This window comes from Penicillium cinerascens, assembly GCF_028974065.1.
Source record: "Penicillium cinerascens strain IBT 15544 chromosome Unknown contig_1_segment0_segment0, whole genome shotgun sequence".
Taxonomy (NCBI): Eukaryota; Fungi; Ascomycota; class Eurotiomycetes; order Eurotiales; family Aspergillaceae; genus Penicillium; species Penicillium cinerascens.
The window spans coordinates 1,840,049-1,855,001 of NW_026695287.1; the positions used below are offsets into that span (position 1 = coordinate 1,840,049).

At 43.2% G+C, this 14,953-nt stretch overlaps 5 protein-coding genes across 5 annotated transcripts; 3 read left to right on the forward strand and 2 right to left on the reverse strand.

The window, feature by feature from the left end:
- Positions 1 to 302: 302 nt before the first annotated feature.
- Positions 303 to 1,459, reverse strand: N7498_002237 (uncharacterized protein). The gene is made up of 3 exons (XM_058449299.1): positions 1,440 to 1,459; positions 1,293 to 1,311; positions 303 to 1,157 (listed from the first exon to the last, which is right to left on the reverse strand). The coding sequence occupies exon 3, from the start codon at positions 1,103 to 1,105 to the stop codon at positions 341 to 343; it is 765 nt and encodes a 254-aa protein (XP_058311643.1). The 5' UTR covers positions 1,106 to 1,157; positions 1,293 to 1,311; positions 1,440 to 1,459; the 3' UTR covers positions 303 to 340.
- A 2,365-nt stretch (positions 1,460 to 3,824) lies between these two features.
- Positions 3,825 to 4,046, forward strand: N7498_002238 (uncharacterized protein; the record flags this gene model as incomplete). The annotated part of the gene is made up of 1 exon (XM_058449300.1): positions 3,825 to 4,046. One exon carries the CDS (start codon positions 3,825 to 3,827, stop codon positions 4,044 to 4,046), a length of 222 nt encoding a protein of 73 aa, XP_058311644.1.
- A 257-nt stretch (positions 4,047 to 4,303) lies between these two features.
- On the reverse strand, positions 4,304 to 4,850 carry N7498_002239 (uncharacterized protein; the record flags this gene model as incomplete). Its single annotated transcript, XM_058449301.1, has 2 exons — position 4,304; positions 4,693 to 4,850. Coding segments are annotated over 2 exons (159 nt in total).
- A 6,429-nt stretch (positions 4,851 to 11,279) lies between these two features.
- On the forward strand, positions 11,280 to 11,837 carry N7498_002240 (uncharacterized protein; the record flags this gene model as incomplete). The annotated part of the gene is made up of 3 exons (XM_058449302.1): positions 11,280 to 11,299; positions 11,332 to 11,459; positions 11,569 to 11,837. 3 exons carry the CDS (start codon positions 11,280 to 11,282, stop codon positions 11,835 to 11,837), a joined length of 417 nt encoding a protein of 138 aa, XP_058311646.1.
- Positions 11,838 to 12,297: 460 nt separating this feature from the next.
- Positions 12,298 to 12,800, forward strand: N7498_002241 (uncharacterized protein; the record flags this gene model as incomplete). The annotated part of the gene is made up of 2 exons (XM_058449303.1): positions 12,298 to 12,320; positions 12,581 to 12,800. 2 exons carry the CDS (start codon positions 12,298 to 12,300, stop codon positions 12,798 to 12,800), a joined length of 243 nt encoding a protein of 80 aa, XP_058311647.1.
- Positions 12,801 to 14,953: the final 2,153 nt, after the last annotated feature.

Consider the following 14,953-nt stretch of genomic DNA (forward strand, 5'->3'; position numbering starts at 1 on the left):
AAAGTCGAGGTGGGATTAAACAATTTCTCACTGTCCACTTTCTATGCTACCAAACCGAGGCCTTTGATTCTAGATTCCTTGTGAGATGTTGTATTCACTGTTTTAGACTGCCACAATTTGGTGGTTCCTTTATCTATGGGTTTAACGCGCGCTACTTACTTCCCTTTGTAAGTATACCCTAGGATAAGCAATTTACTAGACTTCTTGGTCTCTTGCTAACCTAAAATATATCTTGGGTTGAGGAGAACTCCGTAAATTCTCTTAGCCCTTTGCCTAATGGCAAGCAGTTTAATATAGCTTTGCTATTGATCAGGACCTTTTTTATCAAGTGAAGGTGAGTTTAGATCCATTTCTGGACTTCCTGTAAGCGCAAACCTCTCTTCTTTATAGCTATCATCTTTATAATCACCTTCTTTATAATCACTATCTTCATAGCCAGCATCTTCAGAGTTAGCGTCTTTATGGCCAGCGTCTTCAGAGTCAGCGTCTTTAGAGCTAGCGTATTCAGAGCTAGCGTCTTCAAAGTTAGCGTCTTTATGGCCAGCGTCGTTAGAGTTAGCGTCGTTAGAGCCAGCGTCTTCAGAGTCAGCGTCTTCATGGCCAGTGTCTTTATGGCCAGCGTCTTCATGGCCAGAGTCGTCAGAGCCAGCGTTTTCAGAGTCAGCGTCTTCATAGCCAGTGTCTTCATGGCCAGCGTATTCATGGCTAGCGTCGTCAGAGTCAGCGTCGTCAGAGTCAGCGTCTTCATGGCTAGTGTATTCATGGCTAGCGTCTTTATGGCCAGCGTCGTCAGAGTCAGCGTCGTCAGAGCCAGCGTATTCATGGCCAGCGTCTTTAAAGTCAGCGTCTTCATGGCCAGCGTCGTCAGAGTCAGCGTCGTTAGAGCCAGCGTATTCATGGCCAGCGTCTTCAAAGTCAGCGTCTTCAGAGTCAGCGTCTTCAGAGTCAGCGTCTTTATAGCTAGCGTCATTATGGCCAGCGTATTTATGGCCAGCGTCTTCAGAGTTAGCGTCGTTAGAGTTAGCGTCTTTATGGCTAGCATCCTCATTTCCTTGGTCTTCATTGCTAGTGTGTTTGATATCGGTGAGATCGATGTTGTTCTCATTTTTTGTATATTTATTATCCGTCTTCCGTTGTTGGTAGTCTAGGAATTGCTCCTAAGTCACTCCCTATGACGTTGGCTAGTGATAGGACTCGATTGATTTTGTAAGTGAGTTATGAACGAGCAAAAATAGTTTATTATTACCGGAGTGTAGAAAGGCTTGGGAAGCCTCTGCTAAGCGCTCACTTACATTCTGGAAAATCTCTAGTCTAATATAGCCGGTAGATACTAGTATCTTGGCTTGTATGTTCTTGGTTCGAATCTTATTATTTAATTGCTTAAGCTGTTCGATGGCTCGATTTCGTTCGCTTTCGTTACTCTATAGAATAGAGGCAACTAAGGGAGCCGCGATGTCATATTCTTCGTCGTAAAGCTTGTTTGTATTTGTAAACCTTGTATGAGGTATATTTGCACGGTTTCTAAAGAGGGTGGTTAAGTTTATTATTAGGTTATAGTCCTGTTAAGCTAGGACTATTCTTCTTAAAAGGCTATGAAGGCTTTAGAATGTTCTTTTTCTAAAAGGCTTATTTTCATCTTTTCTTCGCGTCTAAAAATAACAAATTAGGTACCGCAAATAAACGCCTATATATTGACATCTTCTGTTCTAGTCTCTCGTTTCTACTCACTGCTACTCTACTAGACTATTTATTAGGACCTAGGTCACTAGGTGAAGGCCGCGGCTAAGATTGAAAGGCCTACCTTCTGGATAGCTAGCAGTGGACGAAGGGATAAAAGAGGGTAAATGTAGTTACACTTCTATGTATGTATCTGGCGAATGTTTTTTAATGGTTTTTATTTTCTTTCTCTGGAAAATATATAGTTTCAAGGAAAGGGCAAAATATATTTATCTAACTAGCTAAGTAAAAGAAAGGGTAGAGATATTTCTAACTTAGTAACCTCCATTTTTCTTTGCCATTCGGGGCTTAGGTGAGCGTTTCTTTTGTGGCTCTTTATTGCCCTTCTTCCTCACAAACCTAATAGACGGTGCGGGACCGTTCAACTCAGACTGCCCTATATTCTGCGATCTGCTAGGACTAGGCTGGGTAGATCCTGGTGGCCCTAAACTCGCGCGAACTAGTGCCTTTCCTTGGTCTAGGGAACCCTGATTCTGTGATCTGCTCAAGCTATCTTGGGTAGATCCTGGTGGCCCTGGGCTCGCGCGGACTGGCGTCTTTCCTTTATCTTTGCTCGAACTAGCTTGTGTAGATCCTGATGACCCTTGACTCGCGCGAACTGGCGTCTTCCCTTTATCTTTGCTCGAGCTAGCTTGTGTAGATCTTGGTGGCCCTGAACTCGTGCGGACTGGCGTCTTCCCTTTATCTTTGCTCGAACTAGCTTGTGTAGATCCTGATGACCCTTGACTCGCGCGAACTGGCGTCTTCCCTTTATCTTTGCTCGAGCTAGCTTGTGTAGATCCTGGTGGCCCTGAACTCGCGCGGACTGGCGTCTGTCCTTTGTCCACTAGGGAACCCTGATTCTGTGATCTGCTCAAGCTATCTTGGGTAGATCCTGATGACCCTTGACTTGCGCGAACTGGCGTCTTCCCTTTATCTTTGCTCGAGCTAGCTTGTGTAGATCCTGGTGGCCCTGAACTCGCGCGAACTGGTGCCTTTCCTTGGTCTAGGGAACCCTGATTCTGTGATCTGCTCAAGCTATCTTGGGTAGATCCTGGTGGCCCTGAACTCGCGCGGACTGGCGTCTGTCCTTTGTCCACTAGGGAACCCTGATTCTGTGATCTGCTCAAGCTATCTTGGGTAGATCCTGGTGGCCCTGAACTCGCGCGGACTGGCGTCTTCCCTTTATCTTTGCTCGAACTAGCTTGTGTAGATCCTGATGACCCTGGAATCGCGCGAACTGGCGTCTTCCCTTTATCTTTGCTCGAACTAGCTTTTGTAGATCCTGGTGGCCCTGAACTCGTGCGGACTGGCGTCTTCCCTTTATCTTTGCTCGAGCTAGCTTGTGTAGATCCTGGTGGCCCTGAACTCGCGCGGACTGGCGTCTTCCCTTTATCTTTGCTCGAGCTAGCTTGTGTAGATCCTGGTGGCCCTGAACTCGTGCGGACTGGCGTCTTCCCTTTATCTTTGCTCGAGCTAGCTTGTGTAGATCCTGGTGGCCCTGAACTCGCGCGGACTGGCGTCTTCCCTTTATCTTTGCTCGAGCTAGCTTGTGTAGATCCTGGTGGCCCTGGGTTCTTATGAATCTTCAATCTCGGTTCGGCTGATCGATTGCTCTTAGGCCGTTCCGACGACTTAGATGATGCACCCCGACCCGAAGTGTACGGCAAACGCGACTGAGCTGATCTTGCCATTTTATGGGTAGCTATATTATCTTTGTTTATCGGTGTATGCTAGTTACTTTTTGTATCGACATCCCTATTTCCTGGGAGAAGCCTACTCCTTTTAGGTGGCTGTTAGTTTGAAATAGACTTACGCAATATTCCCGGTGTCGGTGTGTGTGGTTGACCAGACTGAGTGGACTAAGGTGTTGAGCGAGATGGCGTTCGATTCGAGTTTGCACTACGTTGGGAGGAGCTGTTAGGATCTAGCGTAAAAAAGTTGTCATTCTCGGATATTATTGACAAAGGCGGACTTCTTGGCCTTCTTTCGCTCCCGCTTCGATATGCAGGCGTTGGGTCCCTTAAGAATGGAGGTGTTAAAGGGAATCTTCTTCGACTTTCCGAGGGCTTAGCTTTTATAGTAGCTCGCCTTCTATATGGTTTAATATGTCTCTCTTCCTCCTCTTCCTCCTGTTCCTCCTGTTCCTCCTATTCCTTCTGTTCCTCCTGTTCCTCCTGTTCCTCCTATTCCTCCTCTTCCTCCTCCTCTTCTTCCTCCTCCTCTTCTTCTTCCTCCTCCTCTTCTTCCTTCTCCTCCTCCTCCTCGTAGTCTTCTTCCTCCTTATAAATATCTTCTTCCTCCTCTTCCTCCTCCTGCTCCTCTTCTAAATCACTAACTCGCTCATCATCGATATTAACTATCCTTCTCTCCTCCTAGGCCCGAGGGTATAGCTAATGTGACCCTCTATGAGCATTTATATTTCTCTAATGTATATTCTGTATATTTGCACCGTCTGGATATTGTGGCCGATTTCCTGTTAATGCTTCTTGATAATTATAGTCCTAGGAAATTGCTAAGCGATAAATAAATATATCGCTTTGGTAGTTACCTTTGGTAAGTATAAATCGAAATCCGTCTCGTGACTCCTAAGTAAATTGGTTATTATTCCAAATGACACCAACGTATGTTTCTGGATACCAAGCCTTTTCTATAGGACGAAGAATAGCTGTAGGGTCGCGAGCATATTTGTCTTTAACGCGCTAGGCAATAAGACCTATAGATTTAATGTCATCCGCAGTTATATAATCAATTCCGTTTGGTTTCATTCGAGCTCTTACGTGTTTAGATATATAAGGATATCGATCTAGTATTGTCCGCTGGCCGGCGGCTTCAACGTGGCTAATTCGTTGGCCTTAGCAATTATATCCAATAATTACAGAGCGGCCCCACCCCCTTCCCCGCTAGCCTAGGATGGTATCTCTATTAAAGGTTATACTATACCACTGCTCGGTATCCGCCGAAAGAGCATCCAACTAAGCGTATCCTTGAAAGTATTCTGTCTTAGAATCATAGTCTGTGCTATCTTTATCTGGTTTAGCAGACTGCGAAGGAGGGTGTTCATTATATTTAGAATTAAAGTCTGCTTCACTAGAGACTTCCCCAAGGTCTTCGTAAAGGGATTCCTCGGCCATTGATGTAAGTTCTATTACAAAACTAAAAGAAAAAGTAAAGGTCCTTGGCTGATTTAGAGGTTTGCCGTCGCACTTAAATATGTGACGTTTGGGACTAGGATCTAATAGTGGAATTTACTAATAATACGAAATTTACATTTCCGTAATTTGATAATTATAATTTTGTTATCTAGTCTTATTAACTAGCCTTATTAAATCTATTTAGATCAAGGGTGAGACGGTAAACTAGAAACTAGCTATGGAGTTGCCACCCCTATATCTAGCACCCCCGAATGGTATTCGCTATCACCGAGCTATTGGAGAAGATAGGGACTTTATAAGAAGGAACTAAGAAGAAGGACCTTATAGTATCTTTATTTCCTACACGTATGAAGATATCTCGGCCTGCCGCCTAGGCGATATCTATCATTATCGCCCTTTTTGGGACTGGGCGTCCGGATATATCAGAAGATGTCTTTGGGGATCTTTAAGACAACGAGAGCATGCTAAATCTTAGTTATCTGATATAAATTGGGAGATCGATTTAATAAACGTATTCGAAATCGGCGCGCCGCCTAGTGTGGGCTGTATTGAGATAGAGAACTTCTGCAACGTAGGAGCTTAGCTTAAAATAGCGGTTCGTGATGTTGTATATTATCGCTCCACTACCAGATTTGAAGATATACGCGACTTTATCTGGGAGAGGATTCAAAACAGGCACTATCTAAAGACTTGGCGAGTCAAAAGGGCGGATCTACGTGAGTATATTTCCTAGCTTAGAAGTATACTACCCACGGGCCAATCGGTGGATACCGAAGATAGTGTCTACTACGAGCAATAGTTATATACTTAGGCTATATCTGGATCCTGTAATCGCGGCCGCGCCTAGTCTATATAGGTACGATAGCTATTGATAAGGCCAACTACCCGATCCCAAATAAGGCGGACAACGCGCTCGCAAACAAGCCAAAGAACGGCACGATTATAGCCTACACCTTCCCGTTTATAGCTTTAAAGCCTGCTAACTGGTTCAAGAAACCGATAGAGAGTATCTAGAGGACGTATTGCAAGACTTGGATAGAACGCGAGAAGGTAGTTTAGCTTTTAGGAGTCACTAAGAATGATATAGCTAGCTACTATAAGATAGAAGGCAGTTTTTATTATATAAATTTTATTAAGAAATCACGGTAAGCAATTAGACTATAAGGATAATGTACGCGTGAACTAAACGAAGCACTAACGAAAGGGAAGCCCAAAGCGACGTCCTATTCATATAAGCTCTAACTTTATTTCGAGCGTACTAGACCTTCCTGTAGGAGGCTCTAAGCTCGCAGTGAGCCTAATGTCACCTAATTCATCCCCTTCGATGTATTTCTTAAGGGACTGATAAGATTCCAAAAGCTTTTTGTAGCCTTTATATAGCTGCTTATATTGCGCATTTAGAGCGTTATATATAACTCGCTCCTGCTGGTTTTAGAATCCTGTATCTTGAAGAGATTTCTCCAATCTAGTTATGCGACTTATGAAGTCTTGTTCGCGGATAAAAAAACCTCGAATGATGTTCTATGATACGGTGATATATTCCAAATTCTTTAGTCTATATTAGTAAAGTTTCCCTAATTAAGTAAGTAACCTATTGGTTGATTCTGCATCTCGACTGGATATAGAGAGAAGAGCGAATTGATCAAGAGTATCTTATAGTAAGGAAAGTACTAGGGATAATATAGCAGGTAGAATAAGAAAGACATCCCGCAAAGCTAGATGGGACTAGATATACTTATATCCTCGGAAGGTAGGGCTAGCAGCGCGATGAGATAAGCGCCCACGATCTATAAATATACTAGTGATATTTTAGGATTCGCTAGCTTAGATAGGGATAAAAATACTAGTCAATTTTTATTAATAAAATTATTTCGCTTGTCATAAACCGCGTAAGCCCCTAGGGCAAAAGGTGGTCTTTCGTTGTCACTCGAGATAAGTAAGTCATGACTTCGATTTGGAGAAAGACTATTAATACTTATAGGTAGTAGGTTTTGCGTAATTGACGCTATTTATTTTCTAAAGCAGCGGACGTTCGCTATCGATTAGGAGGAACGGTTTGGTTAAAGCGAGATATAATTTGCGGCTAAGGCAGATTCAATGTTTTGAGATATATCAAGAGAGACTCTTCTTCTTCGTAGTACTGCTTATTGTGTCTAGGTGCTTTCTAATTGGTAGACATAGTTACTGTAGTTTAGGGGTATTTAAGAGGGTTCCGATTATAGATAAGTTAGTTACGTATCGCCAACGAGGCAAGGCTGCTATTTATACTTTTACGAGGCTGCTATTTATGTTTTCTATGTTATAGGGAATTTTTATCCTGTGGGCGTAGCGCCTAGGGTTCGCCCTAGCGGCTGATAGTAGCTGTGTAGAAGATAAAGTCTGGCCTAAGCCTTCTATAGAACTAAATCATTCAACCATTATTATGGAAATAACTAACCTTGAGTCCTTTCTTACCTGGGGAGAGCTAGATGGAGATTTTCCTAATCTTCAATATCCTCCTCAGGAGAATAGTCCCGAAGTTTCTTGGAGTCAAATCCTTGAGGATTACCTAGACCCGTTCACTGTCGTGGCCCTAACCCTAAGTGGAGAGCAGGTGGAAACCTTCCAGGATCTCCCGGGCCTGTTACTAAGCTCTATGTCCAATGAAGAGGCTTATAGTCTACACTAATTAATGGCTAAGCTCTAGGAGCGTATTTATTCACTAGAAATCCGGTATAGTTAATTCTAACCTTTTAAAACGCTACGACTAACATTTTTTAGAGTGACAGAGAAACAAAAGTGAGCCTAGTCTAAAGTTCGGTTGGACTTAGTCACTAATATCCTTAGGAAAATCGATGAACTATAAGTATACATCATTGACTAGCTGCAACCGTTCTTGCTGAAGCTCTATGATTTAGTTTAGGAAATTTAGATGAAGAACGGAGCTTAAGTAGGCTCAATTTCTGTGGCGGTGCTCCGATAGTATTGAGGACTTTGATTTTCTAACGAAAGTTTCTTTGACTTGTGTTTACTTATTCTATATATATCAATATAGTGTTCGCACTTAGATAAATGCACTGCGCTTATAATCGCATATTAGAAAATCCTTTCGTGCCCTATTATCCACCTAAGTATAACTTGTTAGACTGAAACCTATTCGCCTTGCTAGATACCGACAGTTCTTATCGCGGGACTTTGGACGATTCCTTATATGACTTAGATCCGATCCGGCCTACGAACTAATTTAGTTTAGCACTCGAATCGTGGTGCAACAGCTATTGGGTGGTGACAAAACAGAATTAGCCCTGCACTACCGGACCTTAGCGAAAATATGTTAGGAATTCTTAGGCCTTGTCCACGATATAGTCTCGTGGCTTCGTGGCTGGCATCGTGGGCACTAGGCGAGGTAGTTATTAGAGGCTTACATTAGCTCGTGGGCGTCACAGTCGTGGGCGATCCGATCGTGGGCACTAGGCGAGGCCGTTATTAGAGGCTTGCATTAGCTCGTGGGTGGCACAGTCGTGGGCGATCCGGTCGTGGATAATTCGGTTGTGGATAATCCGGTCGTGGGCCCTAGCTGTGGTAGTTCTTTGAGGCTTGCGTTAGCTCGTGGGCGGCATAGTCGTGGGCGATCCGGTCGTGGACGATCCGGTCGTGGATAATCTGGTCGTGGGCCCTAGCTGTGGTAGTTCTTTGAGGCTTGCGTTAGCTCGTGGGCGGCACAGTCGTGGGCGATCCGGTCGTGGACGATCCGGTCGTGGATAATCCGGTCGTGGGCCCTAGCTATGGTAGTTCTTTGAGGCTTGCGTTAGCTCGTGGGCGGTATAGTCGTGGGCGATCCGGTCGTGGACGATCCGGTCGTGGGCCCTAGCTATGGTAGTTCTTTGAGGCTTGCGTTAGCTCGTGGGCGGTATAGTCGTGGGCGATCCGGTCGTGGACGATCCGGTCGTGGGCCCTAGCCGTGGTAGTTCTTTGAGGCTTGCGTTAGCTCGTGGGCGATACAGTCGTGGGCACTAGGCGAGGCCGTTATTAGAGGCTTGTATTAGCTCGTGGGCGGCATAGTCGTGGGCGATCCGATCGTGGGCACTAGGCGAGGCCGTTATTAGAGGCTTGCATTAGCTCGTGGGCGATATAGTCGTGGGCGATCTGGTCGTGGGCGGTACGGTCGTGGGCCCTAGGCGAGGCCGTTATTAGAGGCTTGTATTAGCTCGTGGGCGGTATAGTCGTGGGCGATCCGGTTATGGGCGGTATGGTCGTGGGCACTAGGCGAGGCCGTTATTAGAGGTTTCTATTAGCTCGTTGGCGGAGGTGCGACCTAAGGCAATAACGTTTGAGAGTTATGCGATGGCTCATTTTGCTGAAGCCATATATACCCTTAACCGCTAGGTTGTATAGCTAATAACTAATTTTAAGTGGAAGGAAGTCTTAGGGTAAGTACACTGCAATTTCTCACATAAATTATCTATTACTATCCTCTATAGCGATTCACAAATTTCTTGGTACAGACAGCCTAACTTTACGACTATAGAAGCTAGTTAGGTAAGCCAAAGTCTACTATTTAAAGTTCTATATTAATAATTAGGGACGTATTAGGGATCGTCAGATAATATCTAGCCACGAAGTAAACGAAGTAATGATCACGATGATTTATTGTAGGCGCTTTGTCTCGTAAGGAAAGGGCATATTAAAATTGCTAGTGACTTTTATCAATCCATAAAGCGAATGCTGGAATTGGTGAAAATGCTTGAAGAGAACATTGAATCTATAGGAGATCTAAATGAGAACCTACTTTTGGTTGTGGAGGAGCTTTCTAGTGGGAATAGAGAGCAGAGCTAAAACTACTTTCTATTTTGTTATTCTCGGTTTGTTATTTTTAGACTGCGTATCACTTTGCAAAATTGAATAATTGCTATAATTAAATTATTTGACTTAGCGACGACTTCACACTTTATAAAGAATGTATGATCTTCTAGTCCATCCTTTCCGCAATAAAGATTATGGCCTACTGTAAGTATATTACTTAGCTTCGTGTCGTTCAAAATATTGATACTGAAAACCTTACCTTTAAGGAGACCGACCGTCTCAAGACTCTTGTCCTAGAAATGCCTGATCCCAATTCACAAAAGCCATAACTAGCGTTCTTTCTAGGTGCGACTACTAAAGAAGAGGCTCTAAGGAACCTATTTCCTCGGAACAATCCTAGTCGTCGTGGAGAGCGAGGGAATATAAATTTACGTGTCGATATAGAGTCTTTAGATACTAACTATCCTTTGCTATTTGCTAATAGCAATCCATTCGAGAGCTGTTGTAGTGCCAAAAGCTATATTTAGTGCTATAAGACAATATCGCATTCTACTACGTGGAGCACCACACTATCTCGATTAGTCCTAGATATTATATATTTAAGACTTATATTTCTCTTCAGCGATGTTATATGCATCTTCGTAGATGATTTTTCAACCTTAGAAGCTATTATACTCCGCTTGATAGCATAGGTCGAGGTCGATAGTGCCTCTTCTCTGCCTATAGATATCCGTCTATAGCTATTAGTTGTGATTTTAGAGGATAGGAGATTCAAAAACAAAAGAGTGGAAGACTTCCAAATAGCTCTAAATTCTAGTCTTAGTCGATAGGTCTTATCAAACTTCTCGTCTCTTAAGGTTTTTCGACTAGCAGGTATATATCTCTCGCCTTTAATAAGATACTAGCGACTTAGTAGTGAGATTCGTTACTAGCTCGAAGAATTAAGAGTTGTTCGGCGCTACTATCGGTGTTTGTTTTCCGCCTCCTATTTCTTAGTATTCTTTAATCTTGTAATTTAATATACCGTAAAGAGCCTAGTAGAGGATTTCGATTTTATTGCTGAATCTCGAATATATAACCTAGTGGCGGAGAATCACGATCAATATATTCAGAATTTTCTGGAGCTAGTATCCAGAGCTAAGCTTTTATATAATGTGATTGCGTCGTTTCTGGCATCTAGTTTTATGATGGACGCGTTTCCACTATAAATGCACCGTTTGTGATTTCTCTATTTCCCAAAATCAACATACTAATGCTGTTAAGATTTTGACCCGAAAACGATATTTATAAAGCTCTACTAAGAGAGTTGCAATAAGGCGTTTTATGCTCGATATAGAGTGATATACTATCGCTCCTTGAATTCGAAAATTTCTTAATATTGTGAGAGTATCTTCGAATCTCTCGAACAAGGTTTTAACTCGGCTGTATAGCTACATAAATGTGCTGCTAAGAAGCATAAATCCTTTCTGTCTTAGCTTTATAGCAACACTATCTATTTATCCTGTATTCGTCGCTACCTAGAGAGGCACTTAAGCTGTGGTTATTCTATATATAACACTTGTGTGACAACGTTCGGAATACCTGTTCCTAGAATAGAATGTGAAGTTAAACTCGAATGCTTGTTCGATGACGGCGGGGAGCTTAGAGTGAGTGTCAAACCGAAAACTGTAGGGGTAAGGCTTGTTGGAATTGACGGGGGTGGTGCACGTGGCGTGACGCTACTTGAGTTTATGGCACAGCTACAAAAGCTTCTAGGGAATTGTCAAATATATAGCATGATAGATCTAGCGGTTGGCACAAGCTTTGGTATGTTTCCCATTGAGGCTATAAGCAGAATCCTTAGCTAAGTGGATAGGTGGTCTAGCTGTTCTAGCCAAATTCTATTAGTAGTGGCCGATCGCTCGGTGTGCTATAGTTTTTGAAGCTCTAGCCCGCCGTTGCTTTTCTCGTTCTAAGTCTATTAGTGGAAGGATAAAGTCTATGCTGCACTATGTAACTACTGACGCGATGTATGACGAGAGCTTCCTTGAGGAATCCTTGCAGGAAATACTTAAGGATTGCAAACTATTTAGATATATCCCTGGTATTATATCTGGGACTAAGGTGGCCCTTACAGCTACCTCGACTGGGAATAAGCGTTCTATTTTTACGAACTACAACAGGGCTTCACTGCCTATAATTTAGCAAGGTATGAAATCACTGCAATTTAAATGAATTTCACTAATAAGGCTAGGTTATGCCATTGTCCGACCCCTAGATATGAAAGACGAGCCACTTCTTTGGCAATCGTGAGTTAGGACCAGAGCTGGTTACCAGTTATACATATTGACTTGAATAGGGCACGTGTAATAATAGCTACTTCTATATAAGACATAATATATGAAAGGAAGAAATAGTCTAACTATAATGATCAGATTTTTCAAACTAATATATATTGACGGGCGAGATTTTTGGGATAGCGGCCTTGGATTTCCCAATCCGATTGAGCTTGCAACTTGGGAGGCAACCTGTATTTGGACTGAAGACACAATCTATAATGTTACTATCTCTCTAGGAACGGGCGAAGCTATTAAAGGTGTAGCGAATTCTAACCGAAAAATATATTCCCTGCAACGGCTCTAGTCGTTATTTATAGACTTCCTCGATGGCTAAAGCCGTTTCCGAGACGTTAGTAATGGCCTTGTATAGTAGCGGAGAAAGGATTTCTTCCGTCTTGACACCTAATTGCCATTTGCAATCAGATTGGATGACATTAAAAACCTAGACCTTTAAAAGTAAAGGGTTTATCTCAACCCGCAATCTCAGCTAGTAGAGGTCGCAACCGCGTTACTCGCGTCTAATTTCTACTTTATGCTTGAATGCCTACTTATATACGACAGCGGATTCTATATCTGCTAAGGGTCCATTAGGTGTAGAGCTGATTCTAGAACTGTTGTCTTATCTCTTGCCCGTCTCTATTTATCGCAAATAGAGTTCGTCAGAGAGACCGAGACGCTATTTGAATGTGACCCTAATAATGATATTTGTGAGGTCTATTGTTATTACCGAAAACCAATTTCTTTCCTTGTCCGCTATCCTAGTGAACGTATCACGATTTCACTTCGTATAGGACGAAGACTTAAGCGTAAAATCAGCGGTTTCCTGTAGATCGCGAGATAGTTTAAGATTTAGCAAGGAATCGGTTGCCTATTTGGCTCGCCCGAGGTTCAGACTACATTTACATATTTATTATGTCTTGGAAGGAAGAAAAGGAAGTTACTGAATGTTGATATGAGAGATCCAAAACGGCCTAGGAAGTAGCGTAGAAAGCGTGACCTCTTCATTTCTTTTTAAAGCCAAGTTCCTTTGCTGGTGATGAAGGCCGTACTAGAACACGAATTCTCCACTCTACATAATTGTTTTTTATTTCTCGCTAATTTATATACTTGAAGGCTACGCCCGTAGCAATATTCTGATGTGAATGTGACATTTTTACAACAATTATCGTTAGCATTTTCGATAAATATTGGCTATACTAGTAGGAGACTTCAACGCCTTGTGCGCTCTACATTTTCAATGGATCACGAAGGCATCACTACTAGAATCTATAATCCCGGTCTTCTCTAATTTATCCGCCTGTGTTCTACGGGCAGAAAGGCTACTTGGGCCATCAACCTTTTCGCTCATTAAGTATCTAGTCCGCTACCACGGATTGAGTCGGGCTATGATCTTACAATCCGTCTTGAAGCTGTTAACGTGGTATATTGAAATCTTTGACCGAAGTGTCACTAAGCACCTTTATATAGGAATATACGCTCCAATATTGCTGGAGATACGGAAGGCATTGATGTTCTGCTTAACCTAGAGAGTTTCCTAGCTAAGGGTATCTATATCCTTCTTTAGTCCTCTTCCTAGGGGGTTCTCACTAGCTCCAACGTCAGTATTTAAATATCTTTGACGTTTTGGAGAACTGTCGGGGGAACCTTGATATCCGTATGACCCTGGATATAGCCCAGGAGCCGCTCGGCATCGTGCGTTCGTGGATATTCCGTGGTTCGGCTTTGGGTGCGGAAGCCGAACCAATTTTTCTCAGCTCGGCTAGATCCACTAAGTCTGCACTGGCAGGCCGTAGTCGACCACTGTAGCTCCGTAGGGATATAGTGCAGCCACGACAAGTCGAGGTAACACGTCAACTTTACAGACGGTACGTGTATCTTCACTCCGTTTTTGATGCAATAAGCATCCGATTGAAGATATTTACCTGGGATATATGGGATAACAATCCCACGACGCCCGGATCAGATATAGGGAAGTGCAAAACCAGCTTCACCGTTCTCCACTTATCTCTTGATTCGGAAGGCCCACTTCAAAGACTCTAGCCTGAAAAATGGGTGCTGTTTAGTGGGGTGTGACATGTACGTTTTTTCGATGGCGTAGAACCTTCTATATCTAGTCAATGGCTCAGCCTTACCTTAGGCAACCATAACCTAATAGGCTATATGGTATCTTAGCCCTGATGCGTACCCTAAGGCAAGCGAATTCCATTAATCGCGGAATAGCTAGGCCGAAAGTCAGGAGGAAGCCATAGTACATTTTTGCCGTTTAGGTTTGTCTACTGTTCTTGTTCAATGAAGATCGCCAGACTCGTATAGGTTGAAGTAGAAGCATGATTTTCGTGCCTAGACTGGATGTTGAGGGTGCCTGAGTTAGTGATTAGATATGAACCATCTTGAGAAAATTCAAGTTTGCCGACAGTTCCATCCGTGTTCAAAATCTGCTGTAGGGCGCCCGTCGCCGAGTCCCAGAGCCGCACTATGTTATCCTAGGAGCTGGACGCTAGCAGCCGGCCGTCGGGCAAGAAGGCTACTGGGTAAACTGTATAGATCCTAAGAGACTCCTGAGAACGATGCTTGCTAAGGGCCGTTAGAGTAAGGATTCCAAGAACCCTTTTTTGAACGCCCTTATAACACTATATAACCCGGAACGCTTGCCCACCTCCAATGACGCCTACGGATACTATCCACAAGGTCCCTTAATAGATAATGAATTATATGCTAGTGCTATCCCGCTTACCGATAGAAAGGCCTTCGTGTAATTACTCTCTATGCTCCTTATCCACACGGGCCCCTACCGAGCCTTGATCGGAACTCTGCCGCTAATCTCCACAAAATCAAAAATATTTGCTATAGTGATAACCAGCAAGTGGCTGGCTCTAAGGACATTTTTAACTATAGTACGTATTGTAGCATATATATAAGTAGTCGTTGATGTGGTTTTAGAATGGGGCTATAGGCGGCTGCTGCTGCTGCGCAGACGTGATA